General features: G+C 38.4%; 1 protein-coding gene across 6 annotated transcripts in view; it reads left to right on the forward strand.

Moving 5' to 3' along the window:
• LOC148817499 (rho guanine nucleotide exchange factor 10-like protein) overlaps positions 1–21,221 on the forward strand; it is a 136,793-nt gene extending 115,572 nt beyond the window's left edge. For all 6 annotated transcript variants that reach the window (XM_088937853.1, XM_088937852.1, XM_088937854.1 and 3 more), the window contains 3 exons: positions 9,347–9,518; positions 14,924–15,046; positions 15,560–21,221. In XM_088937853.1, coding sequence (XP_088793979.1) covers positions 9,347–9,518; positions 14,924–15,046; positions 15,560–16,101 — 837 coding nt within the window. In that variant the 3' untranslated portion in view covers positions 16,102–21,221. The remainder of the gene's footprint in view (positions 1–9,346; positions 9,519–14,923; positions 15,047–15,559) is intronic.
• The last annotated feature ends 1,790 nt before the right edge of the window (positions 21,222–23,011 follow it).

Consider the following 23,011-nt stretch of genomic DNA (forward strand, 5'->3'; position numbering starts at 1 on the left):
TGAATGCATATACCTTGTACTAATGCTTCCCTAGAAGCCTTGATTGTTCACACTTGCCATGGGACAAAATTGAAATACTGTACTATTTGCAAAAATAAAAACAACAAACTTAGTTTGAGGCCAATCCACCTACAGATAAATCTGAAGGAGTGAGGCAGCTGAAGGAGTGAAGAACTTTGTTTTACTTTGTTTCCAAAAAAAGGAGAAATGTGAATGTTAAATGAGCACAGGCTCATAATAAAACAGATTAGAATTGATTTAAAGGGAAATACAGAAGGGGATCTTAACTGACAAACAAAGAAGATGAAAGAACCAGAGACACAGAATGCACTGTTATTATTTCAGTGTGTGCTGGTGTTAAAGAAACACAATTGCAGAATGAGTAAACCTGCAGGCTATGTTCGATGATAGTGTTGTGTTTGTAGAATCAGGACATGATGATGGTTTACTAAGGAATAAGCAGGCTGTGTTTTTAAACACAACTATGGGATCCAGGTAAACTAGAACATTAAAGTGCTGGTTAGTAAGAGAGTGATTGGAACAGTAATTGGTATTACTAACTGCTAGCTTATTGTAAAACCCCCATTTGCTAGTTTAATTTTAACTTAACTGCTTTAGGGTCTTCTGGGTTGTGGTTTTGAATGTTTTTACAATGGTCTGACGGCTAGACATCAGATGTTTTAAAATGTCTAAACTTTTGTACTTGCTGCTTTTTGAATCCTCATTGAATATACATCAAAGTCACAAAACAACACAGATTAAATTATATCAAATCAATTATAAAAATTAAAATTATCACATGGAATGCAACTTCCCTACTTGACACATTTTCACTGTCACTGTCTTCAAAAGATTTTTTTCCCAGCTTTGCACAACACTATTTTGTTTCCAAGTTTCCCAATCATTAGATGTCTCAGATACTGTACCTTCACAGAAGCTATTTTTACTCACACAGTAAAAAGTATGAAAAATAAAAAAGAAACAGGAACAGGCAGGAAACATTTGACACATAATTTTTCAATAAGTAATCAAAGAACAAGAAACAATCTGTTGACAGGCACATCATTGTCAATTGTTATACAATATTGTTGCCCTTTTACTTTAAAGCACAACCAAAATCTTTAAATATTGAGTGGTGAAAATTGCATCTGACAGAAGTATCCCTTCCTTGATGGATTCAGAAATGTTTTTGCAATTATTTTGTTACAAGATAAGGAATTGTCTTTGGGATTGGTGATGTTAGGGCAGCAAGTAAAGTTAGCCAAACTTTCTTATGAATTCATTCAAGGCAGTGGTAGAGCGGTGGCACTGTGGCTAAGGATCTGCGCCTGTGGCTGGAAGGTTGCTGGTTCAAATCCTGCGGCTGGCAGAGGAATCCTACTCCGTTGGGCCCCTGAGCAAGGCCCTTAACCCCAGCTGCTCCAGGGGCACTGTATAAATGGTGTGTCTCATGGAGAGCAAGCTGGGGTATGTGAAAAGACAAATTCCTAATGCAAGAAATTGTATATGGCTAATAAAGTGATCTTATCTCTTAGAGGCTTGTTGTTTTGCATTGGTTCAGCAGGCACTGAGTGAGGTGGTTTTTAATGTCTGTCTGTAGGGGCGTGTGATAAGGACTAAGCAGGGGGAGACTAGGGCTTGTTAAAATTCTGAAGAGAATCACTGTGTTTCTGTTTCACCTGTGCTACTCCTTCCACTGTTATCCTTGATTTCCAGGTAGTACTACTGTGTGCTTAGCTAAAACTTCAATCAATAAACATCACTTAAAACAACAGGCTGGTATTGACTCTGTGTGCCAGCCCAATCCCCTGCAGTAAGGGAACGTAAATAAAGCATTGCTTTAGTAGTTTGTGTGCACAGAGTGACAGTGTGGTGCAAGGACTTAATACATCACAGTGGCAATTGGCTTTGATATACAGTATTTGTTAAGCATTTTTGCTTGTTTTAAGTGATCTGAGAAAAAAAAGACACTTGCACCCAGTGTATTGCAGTATGACAAAGCATCCTGAAAAGCAGATCTGCACACAAAGGCGTTTAATCTACCTTCAAAAGCTTTATAAGTCACGATATCTCCAGATAGCAACCTTTGATCACCATTGACAGTTAGTCTACTTCTCCTTTTTGTTAGCAAAAAGAAAACTCTCCTATCCCTACACTAACAGTGCCATTTAGACAGAATTACTCTTAAGCACACAGGCTTCTCACCAGGAAATATAATTCGAAGCAAATGAGGCATGCAGCCTGCTGAGATGCAGACGTTACAGTGCATAAAGCCCAGAACATTTTTTCTGTACTTTGCAGAAAGTGGGTGCAGTACAGAAAGTTCCAGGGGCTGACAACAGCAAAAAGTGGATTGAAAGCACTGTAGCTATTGGTGTGGGGATAAGGCAGGAAATTGGTGCCCCTTTTGGGAAAGATATTTCCCCTGGTTGCGTCACCATTTTCAATACAATATGCGCTCATGCGTTAGAAAAGCAAGATGCGCTAAAGTTTAAGGTCTTTATTTTTTTTGGCCCTGCAGTGTTTCTTGCTTAGAATATTTTTCATCAAATTTATTATTGAGTTTATTGAACCAAAAGTTTGTGTCTGAAAGGCTATAATCTTGCAAAGGATTCACAGTAACAGCGCAGAATGTCTTCTCGTAAAGACTGAAATGCAATTCCTGCCTTTGAAATTATTTAAGTAAATAAAATAACTCACGTTCATAAAATGTGTATGTTCTTCCTATTATTGCAGCTCTTCTCACACAGCGGTATGATAATTTACATTATATTATTCATATTGTACTCTCTGTGCATAATAAAACATATTTTTAATTATCTCTTGGTGTTTCACAGTGCAGACCAGTGTGAACTGTCTCAAATAACTTTTAATTCTTCTTTTGGTGTATACCATGACCCTGAAAGACGTTCCTTGTAAGACATACATTATATGCCCATTTTACTGACAAGAGTTAGCAATAATGTCCTAAACTCACAACGATAAGCCCTAATAATCATAGGTGAGACAAATGTCTGTGGGATTGGTGTCTTTGACTTTACATTTGAAAAAAGCAGATTAGAAGTCTGTTTTTATTGTTCAACCTTTCAGTAATAGGAAATCAGTATTAATTCCCATAATTCATTTGACAATGTATATTTGTGTATCTGAGATAATACTATGGAACAAGATAGTACAAAAATAACGTTGTCAGTATATTCAATGGTACAATATACAAGTGATACCTAAGCAATATGAATACATCAATGACAGATTTACCTTGCTTGTCTTAGAAAATATATATTTTGTATACAGTTTACCATATTGAAATATTACTTTGTACTATTTGTACTGAGTCTTATTATACATTCCTCCATGAACATTATCAGAAGTATACTGGATAATTCCAAGTTGTTAGGTTTTTGCGCCTCTCAGATTACACCACAGAGGCCTTAATATTTTGCTGTCACAGTAAAAGAATACAGGAGCTGATCAAGCAGTTTTGGTGAAATACTTGGAGACCAGTTGGCCTAAGAGGTGGAACTTGATTTGTTATTCCTTCCAGAATGCTGGAGGATCAGCATCTTCTGGCAGGTTTGGTTGGTTTAAGTGACTGGTGGTTTCATCAAAATCTGCTCACCTCACTTACCCTGGTTGGTGTGGAGTGGCAGGTCATGAAAATAAGTCTTAAACTTCTTTTATTGAAGGCAGGGTTCGAATCCCTTGCCATCACAGCTACTCTTGGAAACCCTGTTACTTAAGTTGCCTGATACATTGTGTCTATTCATTCACGCATCAATGCAATCAGAAATTCTTGTCCGTCTGGAAATGCTGCAGTGCCTCATCCTTGAGAAGACATTTCTACAAGAAAGAAATGGTTATTATGATTATTAAGTCCTGGTGTTAGTTTTCATTTAATGTGCCACAGCTTGATATGGATGACACATGTAATACTGTAACTGTGATCAGATCACAGTGATTACTTATCTCCCTGAACCTTGTCAGTTTAGATGAAATGAGATTTTAATTTACTATAACAATCACATATTGTAACAGTAAATTGTGAGAGTTATTGATGACTTTTAGTAACCAATCAAATCATTTACAGTCACATGCACAGATTCTAAATATACAATATATTATTTATTGATATAAAACCAAAACAGACATAGTAAACAACAAATGTAATTGAATATATATCAATGAAACAATCAGCTGTGAAACAAATGTCTGATTGTTTGCTCAGGAACTACAAAGATCAGAGCTACAGTAATAACTTCAGAGCTGAAATACACATCCACTATAACATGTTACAGTCTAGTTCGTAGGTTCTATTAGTCTCATATGATTAAATCACTTTATTCTCAGATACGAGTAAATATGCATTTACTATTGTGAACTAAACATCAAACGTGCATTTGGAATAACACTTGAACTGTTGAGAATTATAATATGATTAATGAGGTTTATACTAAAAAAATCCATTGACAACATGTCCTCAGTGAGTTAAATGTCCCGCTGCTAAGACAGAGCTTGGTTGAATTGATCTGTGGTCTGATTTGCAGATGTTCTGTGCGGGAGAGTCCTGGTGCAGACGGAGGAGAGAGAAGGAGTTTTGCCTTGCTTTGCTAAGCATCTTGTGTTGGAATTACACAGTTCTGCCGAAGTAGCACATTCCTGACTTCAGTCTGTGCACAGTTTGTCTACAAAAGTAGACAAAACGGGAACTTGGTTCGTCCTAGCTGTAGCTGTGTTCAGAATATGCTTGGATATTCTGGATGTTAACAAAAAGAAAGAATCTAACTGTCTTATTTTGTTGGTCAGGCGAAAATAACAATGGGTTTGCGAACAGAAGATTTCTTCTTTTTCAGAGAGAATATCTCCGACAGAATTCTGTACTTTACTGACTCACTCTCTTGTTCTGGCTTCTTGGAGAAAAGTCTTGACTTGGACTGCTTGCAGTTACGTGGTTAGAAAAGTCAGATAGCCAATTTAGTTGGAAAGATTAGAAGAGTCAGTAGGCTAACAAGCAAAAAATGAGTTGGGCCCTTACATTTAAGATACAATATGGCGATTTGCTGAGATCCTATCAGGTATAATTCTTGTACATATCCTGTTTATCACTCATTGGAGGATCTACCTTTGTATGATTGACTATGGCCTGTGACTTTAAGATAATGCCCAGATGTACAGTACTTGTACACTGGCTAGAGGCTAACTGCGCTATATAACATTACACTGTTCAGCTTTGATACAGCTTTACGATTTCTCTTATCAGAGTGTCCTCTTAGCCACATTCCTCTGCATTTAGACAGAAGCCCAAGCTATCTTGGTCAAGGCACGCAAAGATTATTAAAAATCTTTAATAACATTTTATTCTAAGTGAAATAATAGGCCTGGTCCCTACATCAGCAACAACCTCAAGTGGCTGCAGTATTTTATTTACTATAGTTAATCTTGTAATCTTGGCCTGTTGTGAACTTGTTGAGATCACATGACAAATGCCTTCAATACGTGAAAGGCAAAACCAAAAAAACAAATAGAACACATTTTAGTGACCCATGATCATGATAAATGGCCTCATATCTCTGCTCAACCACACATCTATGGTCTAGGGAATGGGCCTGTGTTTGTGCTTGCCAACGACCGTGATCAAATCCCAGGAGGGGCAGATCAATGAGACATGCATTACGTATATAGGCTATTGGCAACCATATTGGCATTAACATATTATTTTTTATTACAATGTTATCTTTTTAATTTAAGTTTATAGAATTTTATTAGTATTTTTCATTCTTTTTATAAAGCCATATTTTAAAACATTGTTGGTTTAAAAAAATACTGAAAGCTGTGTAACTCGATCGAGGCACTTTTTTTAGCCTCATCTAGCATTAGCTTTTAGGAGTGCACTATATTATCTTTTCAAACAGTTTGCTCATTGTTTCTGAGGAAATATGTTGTTGAATATTTGAGCATGCAACAATGGAATGCAATATCCATTCGCTATCTGTCCCATTCAGTTCCTGACAATCTACAGTGTTAGATTACAGTACAGTGTTCAGTGCAGCAGAGCACAAGACTCTATGTCTTGTTCTGTTTTGTGTTACTCAAGTCAATTTTTAAGGTATTCAGGAGAAGTGAGCAAAGTTCTTTTGCATAAATTAAAACAAGCAGTCAATGAGCTCCGGTACAAATTAAGCACCTTATAACAATAACAAATTAACAAAGATATTATCAGGGTAATGGTTAAAACTTTACAGTAGCTGACGTGTTATTGAACAGACATGACATACTGTAGGTAAATTCATGATACTGATCAACGTTTGTCATCATCGGGGTTGTACTGTGAAAGTCACAAACGAGTAGTGTAGACGCAGCTGGAAACAATAGAGTAAATGCCCCTGTGGTCCATGATTTGCACCAGTTTTTTTATGTTGTGTATTGTGAGTTTTTGTCCTCATATCCCACAAAATCTCTAAAAACATAGAAGTATATACTCAATGTGTTTTATGGAGTTACAGCATGTGTGTGAAGTGGTGACACTTTGCTGATGACATTTGACTGAGTTGCCTTTCCATCATAATGTATGAGGGTAGTTCGATATATAAACTATTTCCTTTAACTTACTATTTCCATCACTTTCATTGTCAAGGTTATTTTCTTTTGCATGAGATTGCTACTTGGGGATTTTAAATTCTGCAGGAACTGGCAGAGATCCCACACAGGGGGCACTGTAAATATTAAAGCTCTGCGACACCTTTAGAGAACTGTCCAATGGACAAGCAACACAACAGGGCTCCTGATGCTCACTGAAAATACGAAACAGGCAGATTATATCCCCTCATTGGAGGGCATTATCGTTTTATCATTATCATTATCATAGTGATGTGATGCAAATCCAGTATCTTACACTGCAAACCATGGAGCAAATGACAAAGCTTGGAAGGCAAACCTCTTAATTCCTCAGTAACAAAGAAGTCTGAGCATGAATGTTCAGCGATAAAGGTCATGATGTTTTTGTTTCTATGACAGTGTAGATGTGAAGGAATCCATGTGCTGCAGGAACATGGAAAATTCTAGCATGCTAGGACAAATGCATTTCTGTGTGGGAGATTGATGATGAAAAATGGGTATACTTTACTATAAAACAGGCATTGCATTGATTCAGCAATGCAAGCCTTTGTTTCTTTACTAATTGTGCAGTGCTTATATACTGTACAACTAATACACAATATATCATGATTCCAACAGTACATGAGAAAAGCATTTAAGCCACAGGGAGTATTTTGATACAACACCTAGACATAACAGGAGGATCTGTATACAATTTTTGAATTGCAAAGTATTTTCCCCCTCAATACAAAGTTAAGAGTTAAGTTGATATTATTCATGCTTTGATTTACATAGAAATTCCATCAGAAAAATTAGTATTGGGAAAGATAAATAATTGCTGTGGTATACAATATCAGGGCATTTCTTTACAGATCATATTTTACAGTCGCATTTAAACAATAGTTGCTTCTTGCAGTAATGCTAAAGATGTCCAAATAACATTTAATATAGAAATAACATGAGACATCCACCACACAACCTAATAATTTTAATAAACACACAGTACTACTAAAAATAATGGAATTTTTAAGTTATTCTACTGGTCATTTATACTGTATCTAGGGTATAAGTGAACTGAAAATGTGACATCAGTCCGAAAAAGAAGTACAAGATCAAACTACTGTAAAAGGTGCAGATTTGTTAGTGTCTGCTCTATTTCTGTGGTGTATTGTGTAATGTTAATAAAAACATATTTGTTTCAATATACAGTATACTCTGAACTCAGCAAATCTGATTTGATCTTGACTTGCAGTGGATATCAAATTAATTGGCTTTCAGGCAGCCTGTTGGTCAACTGGTTTAACTGCCTGAGCTTTTCACCCAGCAAAGATTTTAGTGACACTTAAGAAACGCCTGTCTCTTTGTGGTGAATGGATGTAGGGGTGAAATGAATGTGATTCGAGGAAGAGCATTTGAAAAACATCTTACGGTGAAAAGCCATTAGCTGTTTTTGTAAAGAATGACATGCGATTTTTGACCATTATCAATGGCTACCACTTCATTGTACCCAAAAGAAAATGACGGTTGAAGAACTGTGAGTGCTGAAAAAGTCATTTAACTGACTTTAAATGAGAGCAATCTGCTGGTTTTTAGTTGGGATGTTTGTTTTAAACACTTTTAGGCTGGTGGCATTTTTGAGAAGATAAAAGAACTAACTCAAGAATTTCATGTTCAGACACAAATTACCTGCTACTGACTCAGAAAAGTCAAAGTGGGAGATTCAGCAGTTCTGAAATAAGTAAGAGATAATTTACTGCTGCAGTTTCTTCTTCCCAAATGATGTTGATTTTATTGGGACCTGGTTGTCCAAAAACCAGAAAGTTAAAGTGCAATGTGTGGAGTAAACTTAAAGCATCAAAAGATCCTTGGATCAAATCCCAGCTAGGCCATTTTCACATTAAGACATTGGGCTTGCCCTGTGTTTTTTCCAATTATTACCAAGAACGAGAAATCTTAAGTACAATTTGGACCAGAATAATAATAGGGTGTATTCCAGTGGATTATCTCAAAAATAAAATAATGGAAATGAAGTTAGAGATGGCTTATTACTTTATTGTTTGGACACTTTAGTTTTAATACCTCATTGCTAATTGCTGGAAACAATTAGTAACAGAATAGATTTTTATGTGTGTCGCAAAAGGGCTCTCTGCAGTTACCTGATGATTTTTCAGATGTTTTCTTTGAGTTGGTCTTTCTTCATTGTCACCAAGGAAACAATCAGAGTTTCTTGAGTGCCTTTTGCTTGAACTTCAGTCTGTTTTTAGCTGTGTGTGGGATGAAACTCTGAGCTCTGTATTATAGTGCTTAAAAAAGGGGCCTATTTATACCTGTGCAAAGTGTTTAAAAAAGTTTACTATATGTATAATAGCTGCAACAATGTACAACAGTATTAATGATATTTTTATAGAACTTCTTGCCTTCTTTCTGTAAGAACATGGTTGAAAGAACACTGAATATGGATTTTACATGTGCAGTGAATAGTCAGATTTCTGATTATTTAAGAGACGGATGTTATAAAACACAGTTGAAAATTGTACTAAAATCTCAAGGGCCCTGCAGGAGGTGATCCATGTCTTGCTTGTCTGATTGATGATAGTACCTTAAAGGAGCCCAGGCAAGTGCATTTCCACAGCATCTCCTGCTAGATGATTCCATGCAATTAATACATCTATTCCATGTAATCGAAATGAACTGCATTTCCATTTGTTTTCTGCTGGTCACCATTTCGTCTGCTCACCACTCTCTCCTTGGCCAGAGCTTCGAAACCCACCACGACAAGACGGTGAGCGTTGCTCACATGGTGCGGGCAGGTGGCGGCGTGTGGATGGCGTTCTCCGAGGGCTCATTCATCCGTCTGTTTCACACTGAGACTCTGGAGCACCTCCAGGACATCAACATCTCAACCCGCTCCACTTTCCTCAGTCCAGGCAAGTCCATTTCTGATCAGGCCCCGCAGCAGACCTGCAGTTCAGCACAATACAGACACGATCCCACATAATCCCGTGATTATCATGCCTTTATTCATTGTCCTGCACTCTCAAGTACTTTGTTATACAGTGGAATTTGTCAATCTACAGCTCTGTAAAGAGATTCACAAGTCACGGTCGCACACAAGCTTTGCTGCCACACTCTGGCTTTTAAAATTAAACTGCAGATGCAACTCTTACCCATTAAAGTCATTTTTTTATTCTTAAAACTTGATCTTCCCAATAAATGAAGCCCCACTGTCTGGTGTGATCCTGTCTGTCCCTTGTCACGCCCAGACTGGCAGGAACTCCCGGCCCATGGTGGCCACAGGAGACCACGTCTGTTCTCCATCATCTGATTAATCAGACCAAATTCCCTATATAAGACCAGAACCGCCATGGGGAAGGTGCTCTGTTGTGTGGGCTGCCGAGCCACTGCTGTGCTTAGCCTAGCCTTCTGACACACTACCTGCAACCAGATTATTGAGAAGAGAAAACCCCGTCTCTGTGTCTTGATCCTGACTTCCAGAACTTGCCTGACCCCTGTCCTGCCGCTACCTCCCTGTGGTGTCCTCTGCTGTCGAATCCAGTCCTATCCTCTTATTCTCCAAATCTTCCCTGTCCTTTTTTTCCGACAAACTCGGTCAGCCTCCAGAAATTACCGAGCTCCTGCAGCTGGATTGAGTGCGTGCCTGTGGACATGCTTATTTGTAAAAACTGACCGTGTCATCACAGCCCTTTACTGTATCACGTTTTGTGAATCTCAGAGACAGTGAAAGCAAGTAAAGTCAACTCTTAAAGGCATCGTGGATACATGTACATGTATATGAAAATATCATCTGTGGTGAACGAAATCTTTTGTTTCTGAAAAGATGTGGATTGATGATGTTTTCCCGGAGTGGGGATTGTGACAATGTTCTTCTCTAGACAGAGCTTCCATGTGAGGACAGTGCTGCAAAGTTTTGCACAGAATCATCTGGCAAAATTCAGTCAGCCTCTAAAATTTATATGCAAGAAAGCAGGTAATAGTAAATTAATTTGAAGGAAGAAATCTGCAAAATCCATCAAAAAAAGAAAAAAGGTTTTGTGATTTGCTTTCCTCTTTACTCAGGATTTTTGCAAAATCTGCCTATTGTACATTTTTTAGTACAACAAAAAGGATAAGTGATTGATAAGTACTATGGATTGGAAGTATAGGTGATCCAACATTTGGACACATCAGTGAAGTTAGCAGCTAGGAGTGGCAGGTCTCATGCCCCATTGTGTTGAAGGAGAACATTAGTACTTCAGCGTGAGGTGTATAAGAGTCTCTACTATCACTTTGTAATTCCCTGTGCTGCTAAGGCAGTCCTGACACCTTTCAGCATTGCTTCTGCATTCTCTGCATGTTCTAGGAGTCATACTTACATCTTACCATTAAGTCAGACCTGGCTCATTGCATGTGCAAATGTGTAAGGGTAACCCTGTGGCTACAGTGAGGAGTTGGACAAAAGGTATCACACAAATTAGCAGGACACACATACTTTTTAATGAGAGCTGCACCAGGCCAGCAATTAAGGCATACATCCTCCTTCACAGGACGGCTCTGCTTTTCCTGTTCAAGCTGGTCCCTGCGGTCAGAGCTGAGGGATTTGACGAGAATAAGTACTGTATGAATCTAACAACTGCTCATGACCCCGGTAATGAACATATAAGGGTAGCGAGATTAATTAGTAAAGAGAGAAGCCTTGAAGGAGTGACAAGACACAGGAGAAAGGTTGTATCAGTCGAGGGGTTTGAAGACCGGGTTGCTATGGAAACTGTCTTTTTTTTTGGTTGCCTCACCTCGTAAGCAGGTGTACCTGGTGCCAGCACAACGTCAATAGACACTTCCTCCACCCCGTACATTTTACAGCTGATCATAAATATTTTAGAGGCAAACTGACCTCTGTATCGTGGGTTCTCTAGTTTCTTTGTCTGTATGGATGCTGAAAAAGTGTGTTCTGGTAGTCAAACATCTCACTATAATCTGGACACTTACAGAGGGATGGGAATGGTGTTAATTTCATTTCCAGGTTTAAAATATGCTTTCTATAGATTTTTGATGCTCTAAAGTTGTGAATGCAGGTGCTGTACAACAGTGGGAATTTCACTGCTGCATAAATCACAGATTTATAGATTAGAGATCAAGTGATCTATAATTTCTATCATCTTAGTCTCTAGAGATAGAAGCAACTCCACTGAAAGTTTGAAAATGATCATTTAATAGCTTAACTTTATATAGAAGCTGTAAAGTATATCTTTAGCACTCTCGTTTTTTCTATATTTCACTTATTATTTCAAGGAACCAACTCTGACAAGCTTTGATCCAGCCAAAGTATTTCTTTCCTTTGGTCAGTTTTACAGAACTTTCCAGCATTCTTACTATAGCAGAATAATTAATGTGACAGACTTTTACTATGGCTTCAGAACATTTCAAAGAAAATCTTAACTTAAACCTTCCACCTCAGGACATTTGGACTCAAAGAACTTGAATTCAAATGTGGTTGTTTATCTAAATACCTCTGTAAGTATGTCTCAGTTTGATTAGGGTCATTCTTGATTTTCTCCCTCCAGAAAAGAGGCATTAACAGCCTGTCACAAGGGGTGTGGATCAGGAAGAGAAGAGCAGGGATGTTATAGCTGAGGCAGAATGGGGGAATCAGGATTGTCAGAGAAATCGTGAGCTACAGACCTCAAACTGCAGCAGGCTTGAAACCCCTGAACTGGCACCTCAGCCCAGTGGTGCTTTTGAGAAATTATGGAACTCATTACCACTTTATTAGGCAGTCAAGCTCGGTACATTGTTTTAGAAAACATATATTTTTTAATTTAGCTTTTAGTTTAAATGGTTCTTTGTTCTTTCTGTTTATCTTTCTTTTTTATTGATCTTTTATGGTTTATATTTTATTACGACTTTCCTCATTTTTATTTAGTTTCTTTTTCAAGCATACAGTACATTGATGTTTATGTTGTTTTACTGTGTTTTCCTTTACAGCTCAAAGTATATCTCTTAATTTTAAGATTTTATTTTTATGCTTGGTTTGTAAAGCATTTTGAGCTGATCTTTGTATGAAAGGTGCTCTATAAATAAAGTTAAGTATTATTATTATTATTATTATTATTATTATTATTATTATTATTATTATTATTAAATAGAGTATACAAAGAGACAGACCTCGTCAGTGGTACAAGCTTCAAGCCCTGTAACAATTTAATGAACTACAGGACTGCTCCTGTGCTCTTAAAGTGTGCCATTAACTGTTTGTTCCCTCTAAAAAAACTCTAAAGAAAGTGAAAGAACAACCTGGCACTTGAGGGTTTTGACTACTACTGTATACAGGGACAGCTAAAGAAACCATGCATACATAAAGAGCCAAATAAAATAGGAATATGAATTCCTTGGTTTTAGGAATATGTTTGGAACTCAAGGTGTCATGTAAAGATGAACCAATAGATGTTGCAAAAAACATCCACTGTAGAGAGATGAAATAAATCCATTGACAACAGCAGAAGTTACTGCTTGCATGATGTTGAAAGTGAATTTAGATTATTGTTAATCACCACAAATTGTTTCCCCAAGCACATGACTGTGAGCCAGAGTGGTGCAAAGCTGTACCTTCTCTTTAGATAATTAGATAATCATTCAGCTTTGGACCACAGGGACCACAGCTGACCTAGACTGTACAGTGCGCTTGAATGCGTGCCAAGAACTAGCAGGCAGCAGCAATTCCTTCCTTGCCAGACTGAATTTTTATAATATCTACTTTATGGGAGGGAGACAATGCAGTAAAAATATAAGAACTGCTGGCAGAAGTGACCCTGTAGGCATGTTCCTCTGAATTTGGAGGTCAAAGAAAATTGTAACTACTGGCTTTGTTTACATTTATAAGATAAGGGAAGAAAATATCAAAAACAAAACTTTAGCCTAACATTGTATGGAAAATATTTTAGAGTGGAATAAAAAATATATGAAGCAGAGGCTTTCACTTAGTCTTCTGACATACTTCAATATCATAAACTGCTAATGTTTCAAAGATAATCTAACATTCTTAGTTTTTGGGCAAAGAAGTTCCATACAATATACATTTTAGCCACCAATAATGTGCCTTGTAAAACATGCAGGCTTTTGTATAGTCAGTAAACCTCTAAAAACTTTTAGGGGTATAGAAAGCCAATTTCAATAGCTAATAGGTTTGATAACTGTTTGATCTGAATATAACTTGATCAACAGTGTGTGTAATATCTTTTGAGCCATATCTAGAATTTTATTTCAAACAAAACATCTTCAGGTCTTCCCATTGGAGAGGGAAGAAAGCAAAGGTGAAAAAGAAACAGTATTTATCTTGTCAATCCTGTGATTCTCATGCAAGGATTCATGTGCAGGCATTTATTGTGAGCACCTTGACTGCACTGTTTTCACTTTGTGGTGACTCGTGCCAGCCACGAAGAAACAGAATGGCATTCATCATGTTTCAGAACCATCCTAGCACTTCTAGTTCTCTGCATTGACCATTTCCCCTTCTGGGCAGAGTATAGCAGGTGTTTCATTGCCTATTGCCACTAACAAAGATTCAGTCATTCAGTTGGCATACAAGGTGCAATTCCCCATGTGCATCGCTCTGAAATTAACGAATGTGTTCACATAAATCAATTAGATAAACATTAATTTTGCAAACAAATCATGTAACATGTGACTGTGTAATTTGCATCCATGCATGAACCAGCATTTTGCCCTGGTCGGGTTTCCTGTCTTGAAATTTGCCTCAGAGCTGCACAGAATCTCAGAATGCTGGCTAGTTTTCAGACATTCACATTATTCAGACCTCAGGAGATTGTGGAATGTAATGTGTGAAGGGTAAGAATTCAAAACGCTCAACAAGAAACCCCTTGTGACCCTTCTGCAGTACAGACATGCTGTTGATGTGTAATCAAATGGTTCCTCAGCCTTAGAGAGCACTAATTGCTTTTTTTCTTGTGCATAAAATAAAAAAAAGAAACGGAAAAACGGCCCTACTGTAATTGCTTTGTTAAATGATGTCAATCCACTGAAGTGAAAAGAATTCAGAATGCTCTCAGAAGTGTAATCAGCACGATGTTTTAGGAGGCAAAAAATGCTCAGTGTAGTTACATGAAATAAACAATGCAATATAGCATGATTTTATCAAGCGTTTTCGTGATTGTTTTGGAAACCATCAATCCGAGCAGGAACAGTTGATAGGAATTGATGAGCACACAAGCAATTGGATATGTAATGAGTAACAAATGAAATAACAGTGGGCGGAAGAAGTGAATGGCACACACCTGATATATAAAACTAACTATGACTTTGCCCCTCTAACCTGCAGGCCAGAGAAGTGTGCGTGTCACCAGCCTCCTGATCTGCCAGGGTCTGCTGTGGGTGGGTACTACCCAGGGCATCATCATCACGCTGCCTGTGCCCAAATTGGAGGGTATTCCCAAAATAACAGGTAAAACGTGACCCTTGCTGGAAGCTTTCGGAAACTGAAGCAAAAACACTCTGCTATAGTGTCCTATGTGCAGTATTGTGCAATATTGTCCTAGCAGTCAACTCCCACAGTTCAAAGATATACTGGTATGTTAAATGGTTTCTAGGGAAATTGGCCCTGGTGTGAGTGGGTGCGTGTTTGTGTAGCCCTGTGGTGGACTGGCATCCCATCCAGGACATTGCTTTCTGCGATAGGCTTCAGCTCCCCCGTGACCACGTATTGGATGATTGGCTTAGAAAATGGATGGATGTAGCTAAACACAGAACATCTCGGCATCATAGGCTCTCTTGGTAGAAAATAATGTTACTTTTACTGTAATCCTTATTAGGATGAAATACTGTAGCTGTGGATGGATGGATTACCTGGTGCCTTGTGCTGCTAATAGATGATAATGAGCTGGCCTTCAGACGGCTGTGTGTTGATGCAATGGGGGCCATGTGTGAAACCCCCTCATCTCTGCTGTCACCCCTGCAGGCAAAGGGATGACCTCTCTGAATGCACACTGTGGACCTGTGGACTTCCTGGTGGCCACCTCCAGCACGCTGTCGCCAGAGCTGCTCAAAAAGGACTCCGTGGAGGACGGCCAAGATGCGGCCAGCGGAGCAGAGGACAAGAGCGACTCCTCTTCCCAGGAGTCCCTGCACCAGGGCCACTCCTCCTCTTTCAGGGAGGCCAGGGGCAGGGGTCTCCTCTTGCGGTACCGCTTACGCTCCACCTCCCAGCTGCCCGGCAAGCCACTGACAGCCAAGGCCGAGGGGGCCTCCGACTCCTCGCTGGAGTCCCTGGAGCACAGCCTGGAAGACGGCTCCATCTACGAGCTGACGGACGACCCCGAGGTGTGGGTGCGGGGACGGTCCTCGGCCCGGGAAGGCGGGAGGAAGGAGAAAGTCACCTCGGCCGCCGTCATCTCCGGCGGGAGGGGGTTCCGCCGGCTGGCGGGCGGAGGGACAGCGGCCTCCAGCACTGAGTCATCTGAGAGCACGCTTATGGTTTGGCAGCTCCCGCTCACTGTCTGAGTCGAGAAGGACAAGGTGGCATCTGCGAGTCGCAGCTTGAGAGTGGCCAAATCGTGCTGGGCCCTGATTTCCAGCACTTCCTCCATTAAACAATCAGAGAGAGCATTCTACATTGGGTAAGAGTGGGTAGAGTTACAGTATCTCTGCTGTTCCCAGTGTGGCAGTGGAGTCATTATCCAGTCAGGAGACTGTCAGCAAGGGAAATGATATCCCACTGAGGGTCATGCACAGGTTGTCCAGGGGCTTAACTGCTGTCAAAGCATCAATATGTTACACCCCGCTCCACTCCTGTGTGCGGTAAAAGAAATGCTTCATGTTGAAGAGAAGGCACACACCCCACCCTGTACCGGAAGAGTAAGAGATATTATGCCTTTTATAATGATGTCATGGTGCAAGAGGTTAAAGAGCAATGCAAAAGAATGGCCAACGTTATCAATGTATCTCAACTTTTAAACAGCGTCACGATAAAACAAGAATTGCTCTGCTCAGAAACTATTTATGAGAATTCCATCCTGACCTCCAATGGCAATTCAGACTTTCTGAATTCCGACATTCTGAGCCTCCATCTTTTGGGAATCTTCTCCAGGTATCCTATCCTTTTTCTCTTCTGATTTTGTTGGATCACGGACCTGTCAGTCTGTGAAAGCCAGCACGATGTGATACTATAGTTAAATCCCTTTTTGTCATTCGTTTTGCAAAGCCAACATCTCTGGAAGAAAGCAAACACAAAGCAAATCAGGTTTAATGGTACTGTGTGTCTTAAAAATAATCTATTATTTTTGCACTTTGGACTCATTCCGCCAAGCTAAGAATACATATCTCTTGGTTGCAATGTGGTTTGAATTTAGCTTTTTGGCTGCAGTTTTTTTAGTTCCCTAAGATAAGTTTGAACAACATGTTGTATACAAAAAAACCAACATCTGAAAATGCCCTTAAAGATACAGTATGAACAATGCTGGTCTAAAAGCATTAACAAAACAATGATTGCTTTGGCTGTTCCAACAAAGTGTTCTCTGTAAAATGTATAATTGAAACTGTTAACGTTTATCTTTGGTAAAGCAAGTCAATATGATTGTCTTTCTAGAGATCAGCTACTGACCTGCAATCTCTTGCACTTTTATTTTAATTGGAAACCAGCAGAGAGAAAACAGGACAATAATGGTCTTTTCCAGGAAGACGAGGCTATTGCTGAGCTTTGTCTGGGCACTAATCCAGCTTCACATAAAAAAATCTTAAATTCCCTGTGAACATTTCGAATAGATGGTATACTTTTCATTTTTTTTATCACAAAACTCCCTGCTATTAGTTCTTTAACATTTCAGTTTGTAAAGTGAAATTTCACATAAAGCACTATGGATGTTTTTTAAAACACTTACTCCCCAAAGTTCCAAACCAACTTGTGAAATGCTCAAATCACGTGCATTTTTCTGCTAGTTAATTCTGTGTCTCGGGTGATATTATGTGTGTTCCACAGGAGTCTCTATTCCTTTTAAAAATACATTGCTGTTCAGAGTAAGCATCTGTTTAAGCAAAACACCATTTACTGAGAAACTGACGGAGAGAAAAGTATTGTTCATTTTTATTTCACTTTGCATCCCAGAACAGAACACTGTCACCTTCGACAGTATGTATCTACTTCTCTCTCTACAGTATATGTATTACTTCACCAGGAAAGCTGTACAGTAGGGAGGGTGTGTGTTTTGCCTGACCAACAAGGGATACCTGTGCAATAAATATATTTTTTCTCTAAGAAAAGTTATCTTATTCTTCTAATTATTGTAAGGGTTTGAAAAAGTCCTATTACAGTACCTTTACACGCCTGTATAGCTGAGTATCTTGTCTTTAATAATTTGTTTTAAACATTAATTAGGATGTTTCCCCCTTTGGTTTCATGACAGACTTCAAATTGCCCTCCTGGGAAAGTATGTGTATTGATAAATTAGAATAAGGTACATATTTTAACCACTGCAGAAATTCTGGGGAAATAGTGTGGTTTGAACATTTGCTGTAATTAGAAGAAAGTATCTTTGTGTATTAAAAAATCAACATATTTAATATAATAAGTATCCTAAGTATTGAAGAAGGCTGGTTGTCATATACCATAGCACCCTCCATAGTTGTATGGCTGTCCTAGTGAAAGTTGTGTGTTCCTAGAAGCAAATATTAATACATTTAGGAATCAGAGTAAAGAAAGATTAATAGTACTGTTCTCTCTCCTAGCTAATATCAAAGTACATGTTTTTTTCTTAAATTCTGAAACTGCAAGAATGAACAGAAATAGTTTTGATAGTAATAGTTTTTGACACTTACTGATGTAACAGGGTCTTCTTTAACCTCAGCACTTTGGTCTCGATTTCATTTCCCTGCAAGAATCATTGAGCGGGGTCTTCCAGAGCAATTTGAATGATCATACAAATATCTTTCAAAACAAGGAACTTTAACCAAATCAACAACAGAACCAATAAACCAAGCTACCAATAAATGTGTAAATCCAAATACATGAGATTTTCTAAATCCAGTTATCTAACAGTAAATGTATCTTGATTTGATTAAGAATAATAACAGTAATGATATTTTGCAGAATAACCGTTTGTTCAATCCTTCTTTATGCATGCAGTAAATGGACAACAGAAATGCAGTTTTCTGTATAAACAGCAATGCTTATTAATGATTAAACTAATTAGAAGATAAATGGCAGTTTTCGAAGATGACAGGTTCGAATGGCTTTCTGCTGTGACAACTTATCACCCAACTAACATAACATAACATAACATAACTCTCCTCTCCTTTAATCTGTTGTTCATATTGCAGAGAACATTTCAGAGAAATTGACCAAAGGAAGTCATGACTTTAACCAAATAATACATACAGTACTGTACAGTATGTGAGACCTACACACATGTCGAAGAAAACCGTCAACATCTTAGCCTTCCAGTCCTGACTGATAAAGTTCCAAACTGAGTTAGAATGCATGTGACTGCCTCTTTAGTTCTGAAATGCGCTTCTCAATTTACTGAGATCACAGTGTTGTTCTTATAAACCCCCCGTACCACACATCATGGTATTCTGCCATTTCACTTTGCCTGTGAAAGATTTTGCCATTCATAAATGCATACTCCTTTTCTACATTGTTAGGAGTTGCCGGCCTTACCCCTATTAATCAGGTTGTTCATTAAATTGTAGGACCTAGAGTGCATGTCCTGTACTGGGAACACAGACTCCAGTAAACTAACCCTGCAGCGTCCTCCCCTCTGCAGTTAATACATTCTCAAGGTACAGTATTTACATTATTTGAAATACATGTGAATTAAAATTACATTTTGTTTACTGATCATTCATTGGTAAAAAAATGATAGCAATAATTAGGATACATTTTGATGCTAGAAGAGTGTATTGTAAACATTAGTTGTTGGTTAAAGCACAGGGGAAAGTTGGGTAAAGAGCAGTAAAGCATGCAGAGGCATGAAAAAAATGTGTGATCCAAACAATGGACAGCCATAACAAAGCCAAATAAATACTAAAGATAACCATGGGAAAGCAAGTAGAAAATGTACATATTTGTAGTACAGGGAAATGTCCAGAGGTCTGTCCGAAGCCTATTCAGAAACTATCTTCCATTAATAAGCAGTGCCCTAGAAAGAATTGAAAACATGCACAAAATCCTAAAATGATCTGGGGGTTGGGTGATGCTGAGGTATTGTTGAATGAACAAAGTGGTTGTTTATAACTGGTTTAATAGTAATAGGAATTTAAATTGCTGGCACTGTATTACTTGACCTGCTTGGTCACAACATTAATATCTGGGATTAAATTGTCAAAGGTGGATTTGCATTCTCTCAGTGATCACTAGGAATGTGAACACATGGACCTATATCTGAAATTTTGCTCACTTTGTTGTAAAATGATTTTAAATCACTAAAATCAAGCAATCACAAAAAGCAAGACAAAAACCAAAACAGTATAAACAGCATAAATGCAATATTAACAAATTAGCAGGGCATCTGAACCCATTCTTGTAATGTAATGTATTTGTGTTCAGAAATTGTATCAGTAAATGGGTTTTATGGACTTTTTGCACCATAGAGAAACTAAGACTGCCTCGGTGAATTCACTCACAGGCAGTCTACAGAATTTTAAAAGCTGTTTATTCAGTTGAATTGACTGAACCAACAGTTCCATTAACAGTCTATTTATTTTACAAATATGCAGATTCATTTAGAGAACAATTCACAGCTCAGGTAAAGGACAAGGTATGGAAGACAAGGCAATGTTGCAAAACGTATTAAGCTGGAGACTGTGGGCTAGATTCACACTAGTCACCCACATTGCTGAAGTGGCACCTTGACTTCTTTCAAACAGCACCTGCATGAGATCCTTGTGTCATGCGCTCAGTCATGGGCTAGATGGGCTCATGCTGTTTGTAACCTTTGAAGTTTTGCTAATTAAGTTTGCAACAAGCACAGCATTTTGGTTGCAGTTGGGATGAAGTGTTTCATGAGGGAAGGTGATCATGATTATATTGGACCAGAGGCTGGCTGTACTGTAATAACTTTTCGTGCTCTATCTGAAATACAGGATCCTGTAGATGTGTGATCCCTTTTATAGGAAAATCCCAGCAGTCCTGCTAATCCTCCAGGGACTGTGTGGTTTTATAAGTTTGTGCTCTATCATACCTACAGTATTCTTGTAAAGTTGGTCTATTCAAAGAACTGTAGCTTGAAAACTACATCATGAAGCAATGCAATTTGGACCGTGGGAGAGTGTTTATATAGATGGGAGCTAAGGCGAAATATTGTATAAAGGCTGCAGTTTCAACCCAAGCACTGAGACTGTAATGTATGGAGTGCCACAATATGGATTATTCTGTTCCTCCTGGACAAAGTGTAGAATTTTGCTTTGTCTGGTAGAATGTGACTTAAAAATGTTTTTTTTGAAAAATAAGCCTTTTATTTCAACTGTGGACTTGTAGACTTACACCGATTCTTAAATGAATTTGTACTGTACAGATATGCTGTATTGTGTTCTATTGTACATTCCATAAAGCTTACTCTAACAGAATGTCTCTTTTGTCTGTATGTGCTTTTCACTGTAAAATAAATCTAAATTGGTTTATGAACATACTCATCTTTGGTGTTGTCAAAGTACTGTTCAAGTCCTAACAGCTGTAAGTAGATGAGAACTTCATTAAAGCTCTACGAGACTAAGAGAGCAATATTTAGGAGTTGTGTACAGTTTCTGCAACAGTAGAGCATACATGTGTGGCTTTGAATACCCTGTCCCCCAAAAGTTCTGTATTCCAAAACCTGTTGATGTGTCTTTTGGCTTAAGTGGTTAGGCTGAAAAAAACCTTTTCACTATGGCAAGCATTGGTAAATGGTAAAACATTTTAAATCGTGATACATGCATAGCAAAAGCCATGGAAAGGAAGTGAATGACCGAATGAACAATGTAAAATAAGCTGCAGCAGCCCCTGGCTGTCAAACTGTATCATGGAGGCTCTTCCATAATGGAGAAATTGTAGTCTGGAAAACTATATTTCTCCTATTTGACAGCACACTGCACAACACTTCTGATGAATATGACGAGAATCCACCAGGAATTCAGACTGAGGCTTGGATATAGATCTCAAACACCCATAAATATGAGTTTTCCAAAGGGAACAATTAGAGAAGAAAGCTTCTAACTCTCCTGGATTGGGAAGGCATATCGCTTCTGCTGCTGCAGTCTGTTTCCTTTAGTGTGCATGACAAGGGATGACATTCCTATTTTCTTCCAGGTATTCCTAGGTCTTGTTGCCCAGAAACTTCTCTGCAGGTGCAGTTGTGTCATCCCTATGAAAAGTTTTTATATATTTAACAGGAGGCATGGGTGACGTGTTGCCAAAAATCAGTGGTTGCATTTACACAGCTTCGGCTTAAAGGATGGTTATTTTAATACATTTCAATAGGCATCTACAGTCAGACTTTGTAGAAAAGCTGTCAGCAAGAACTGCAAGAAGGTACTTAAACTTTTATAATGACACATGCTGTATTGTGTGTTGAAACCTTCTAAAATATGAGCTTTAAATGTTTCAAAAAGTCCTAAAAAAGAATATGGAGATTAAGGAAATAGAATCAACTATGGCCTAAAACTGAACAAGACAGATGTTGAAATGTTGATTAAAAATTGAGATTTTCTGCTTTTACCATGTTGCTTCGCACTTAGAAGTTAAAAAAAACGTTTTGAAATTTCTTTAAAATGTCAAAAGTAATTGCAACACACAAAGGCTTAAACAAAGTTTCATTTTTCCAAACTGCAGAAAATCTTTTTTATCCAGTGTTTTTTTTTTTAATTCTGACTTTTACCAACAAATCATGAGAAAATGAAATGGTATTTTTGAGAGTCTTTTTTCTACCTTGAAAACAAATGCTGCATCTGTCCGTAAATACCATTTAAAATTCAGCCTTGACAGGGCTGGACTGGAATTTAAACTAACAATCTTCATTGTGCAAAAGAACCCCAGTCAGTCAAAGCACCGAGCCTCTCACTCTCAGGCAGTACTTCTCTGGTAAGACGCTATGGAACCCTTTCTCTAACTGTCAGCAAATGGCTGAGATGTAGGGTATGAGCTTCTTCAGTCATTCCTGGCTTCCATCAAGCCCTTTCAACCCATTCCTTATGCTCAAGATTGCCAACAAAGGAAAACACTTATCTTTCAAAGCTTCTGAAACTGCTTCGTGCTGCCAAGTTTCAACAAGAGTGTCGAGCATAGAGTTCATCACACTTTTACAAATGTCTAGACATGACTTGCTTTAACAACTAGATTGCTGGCAAAAGTAAATGCTGGGAAAAGTCACCAACACCAATTACACGTAAGCCCTTATAACTTTGCCCCATCTCTCTTTTGACTCTTTTCCCCACAGCTACTCCA

This window comes from Atractosteus spatula, chromosome 20, assembly GCF_055471065.1.
Source record: "Atractosteus spatula isolate fAtrSpa1 chromosome 20, fAtrSpa1.hap1, whole genome shotgun sequence".
Taxonomy (NCBI): Eukaryota; Metazoa; Chordata; class Actinopteri; order Semionotiformes; family Lepisosteidae; genus Atractosteus; species Atractosteus spatula.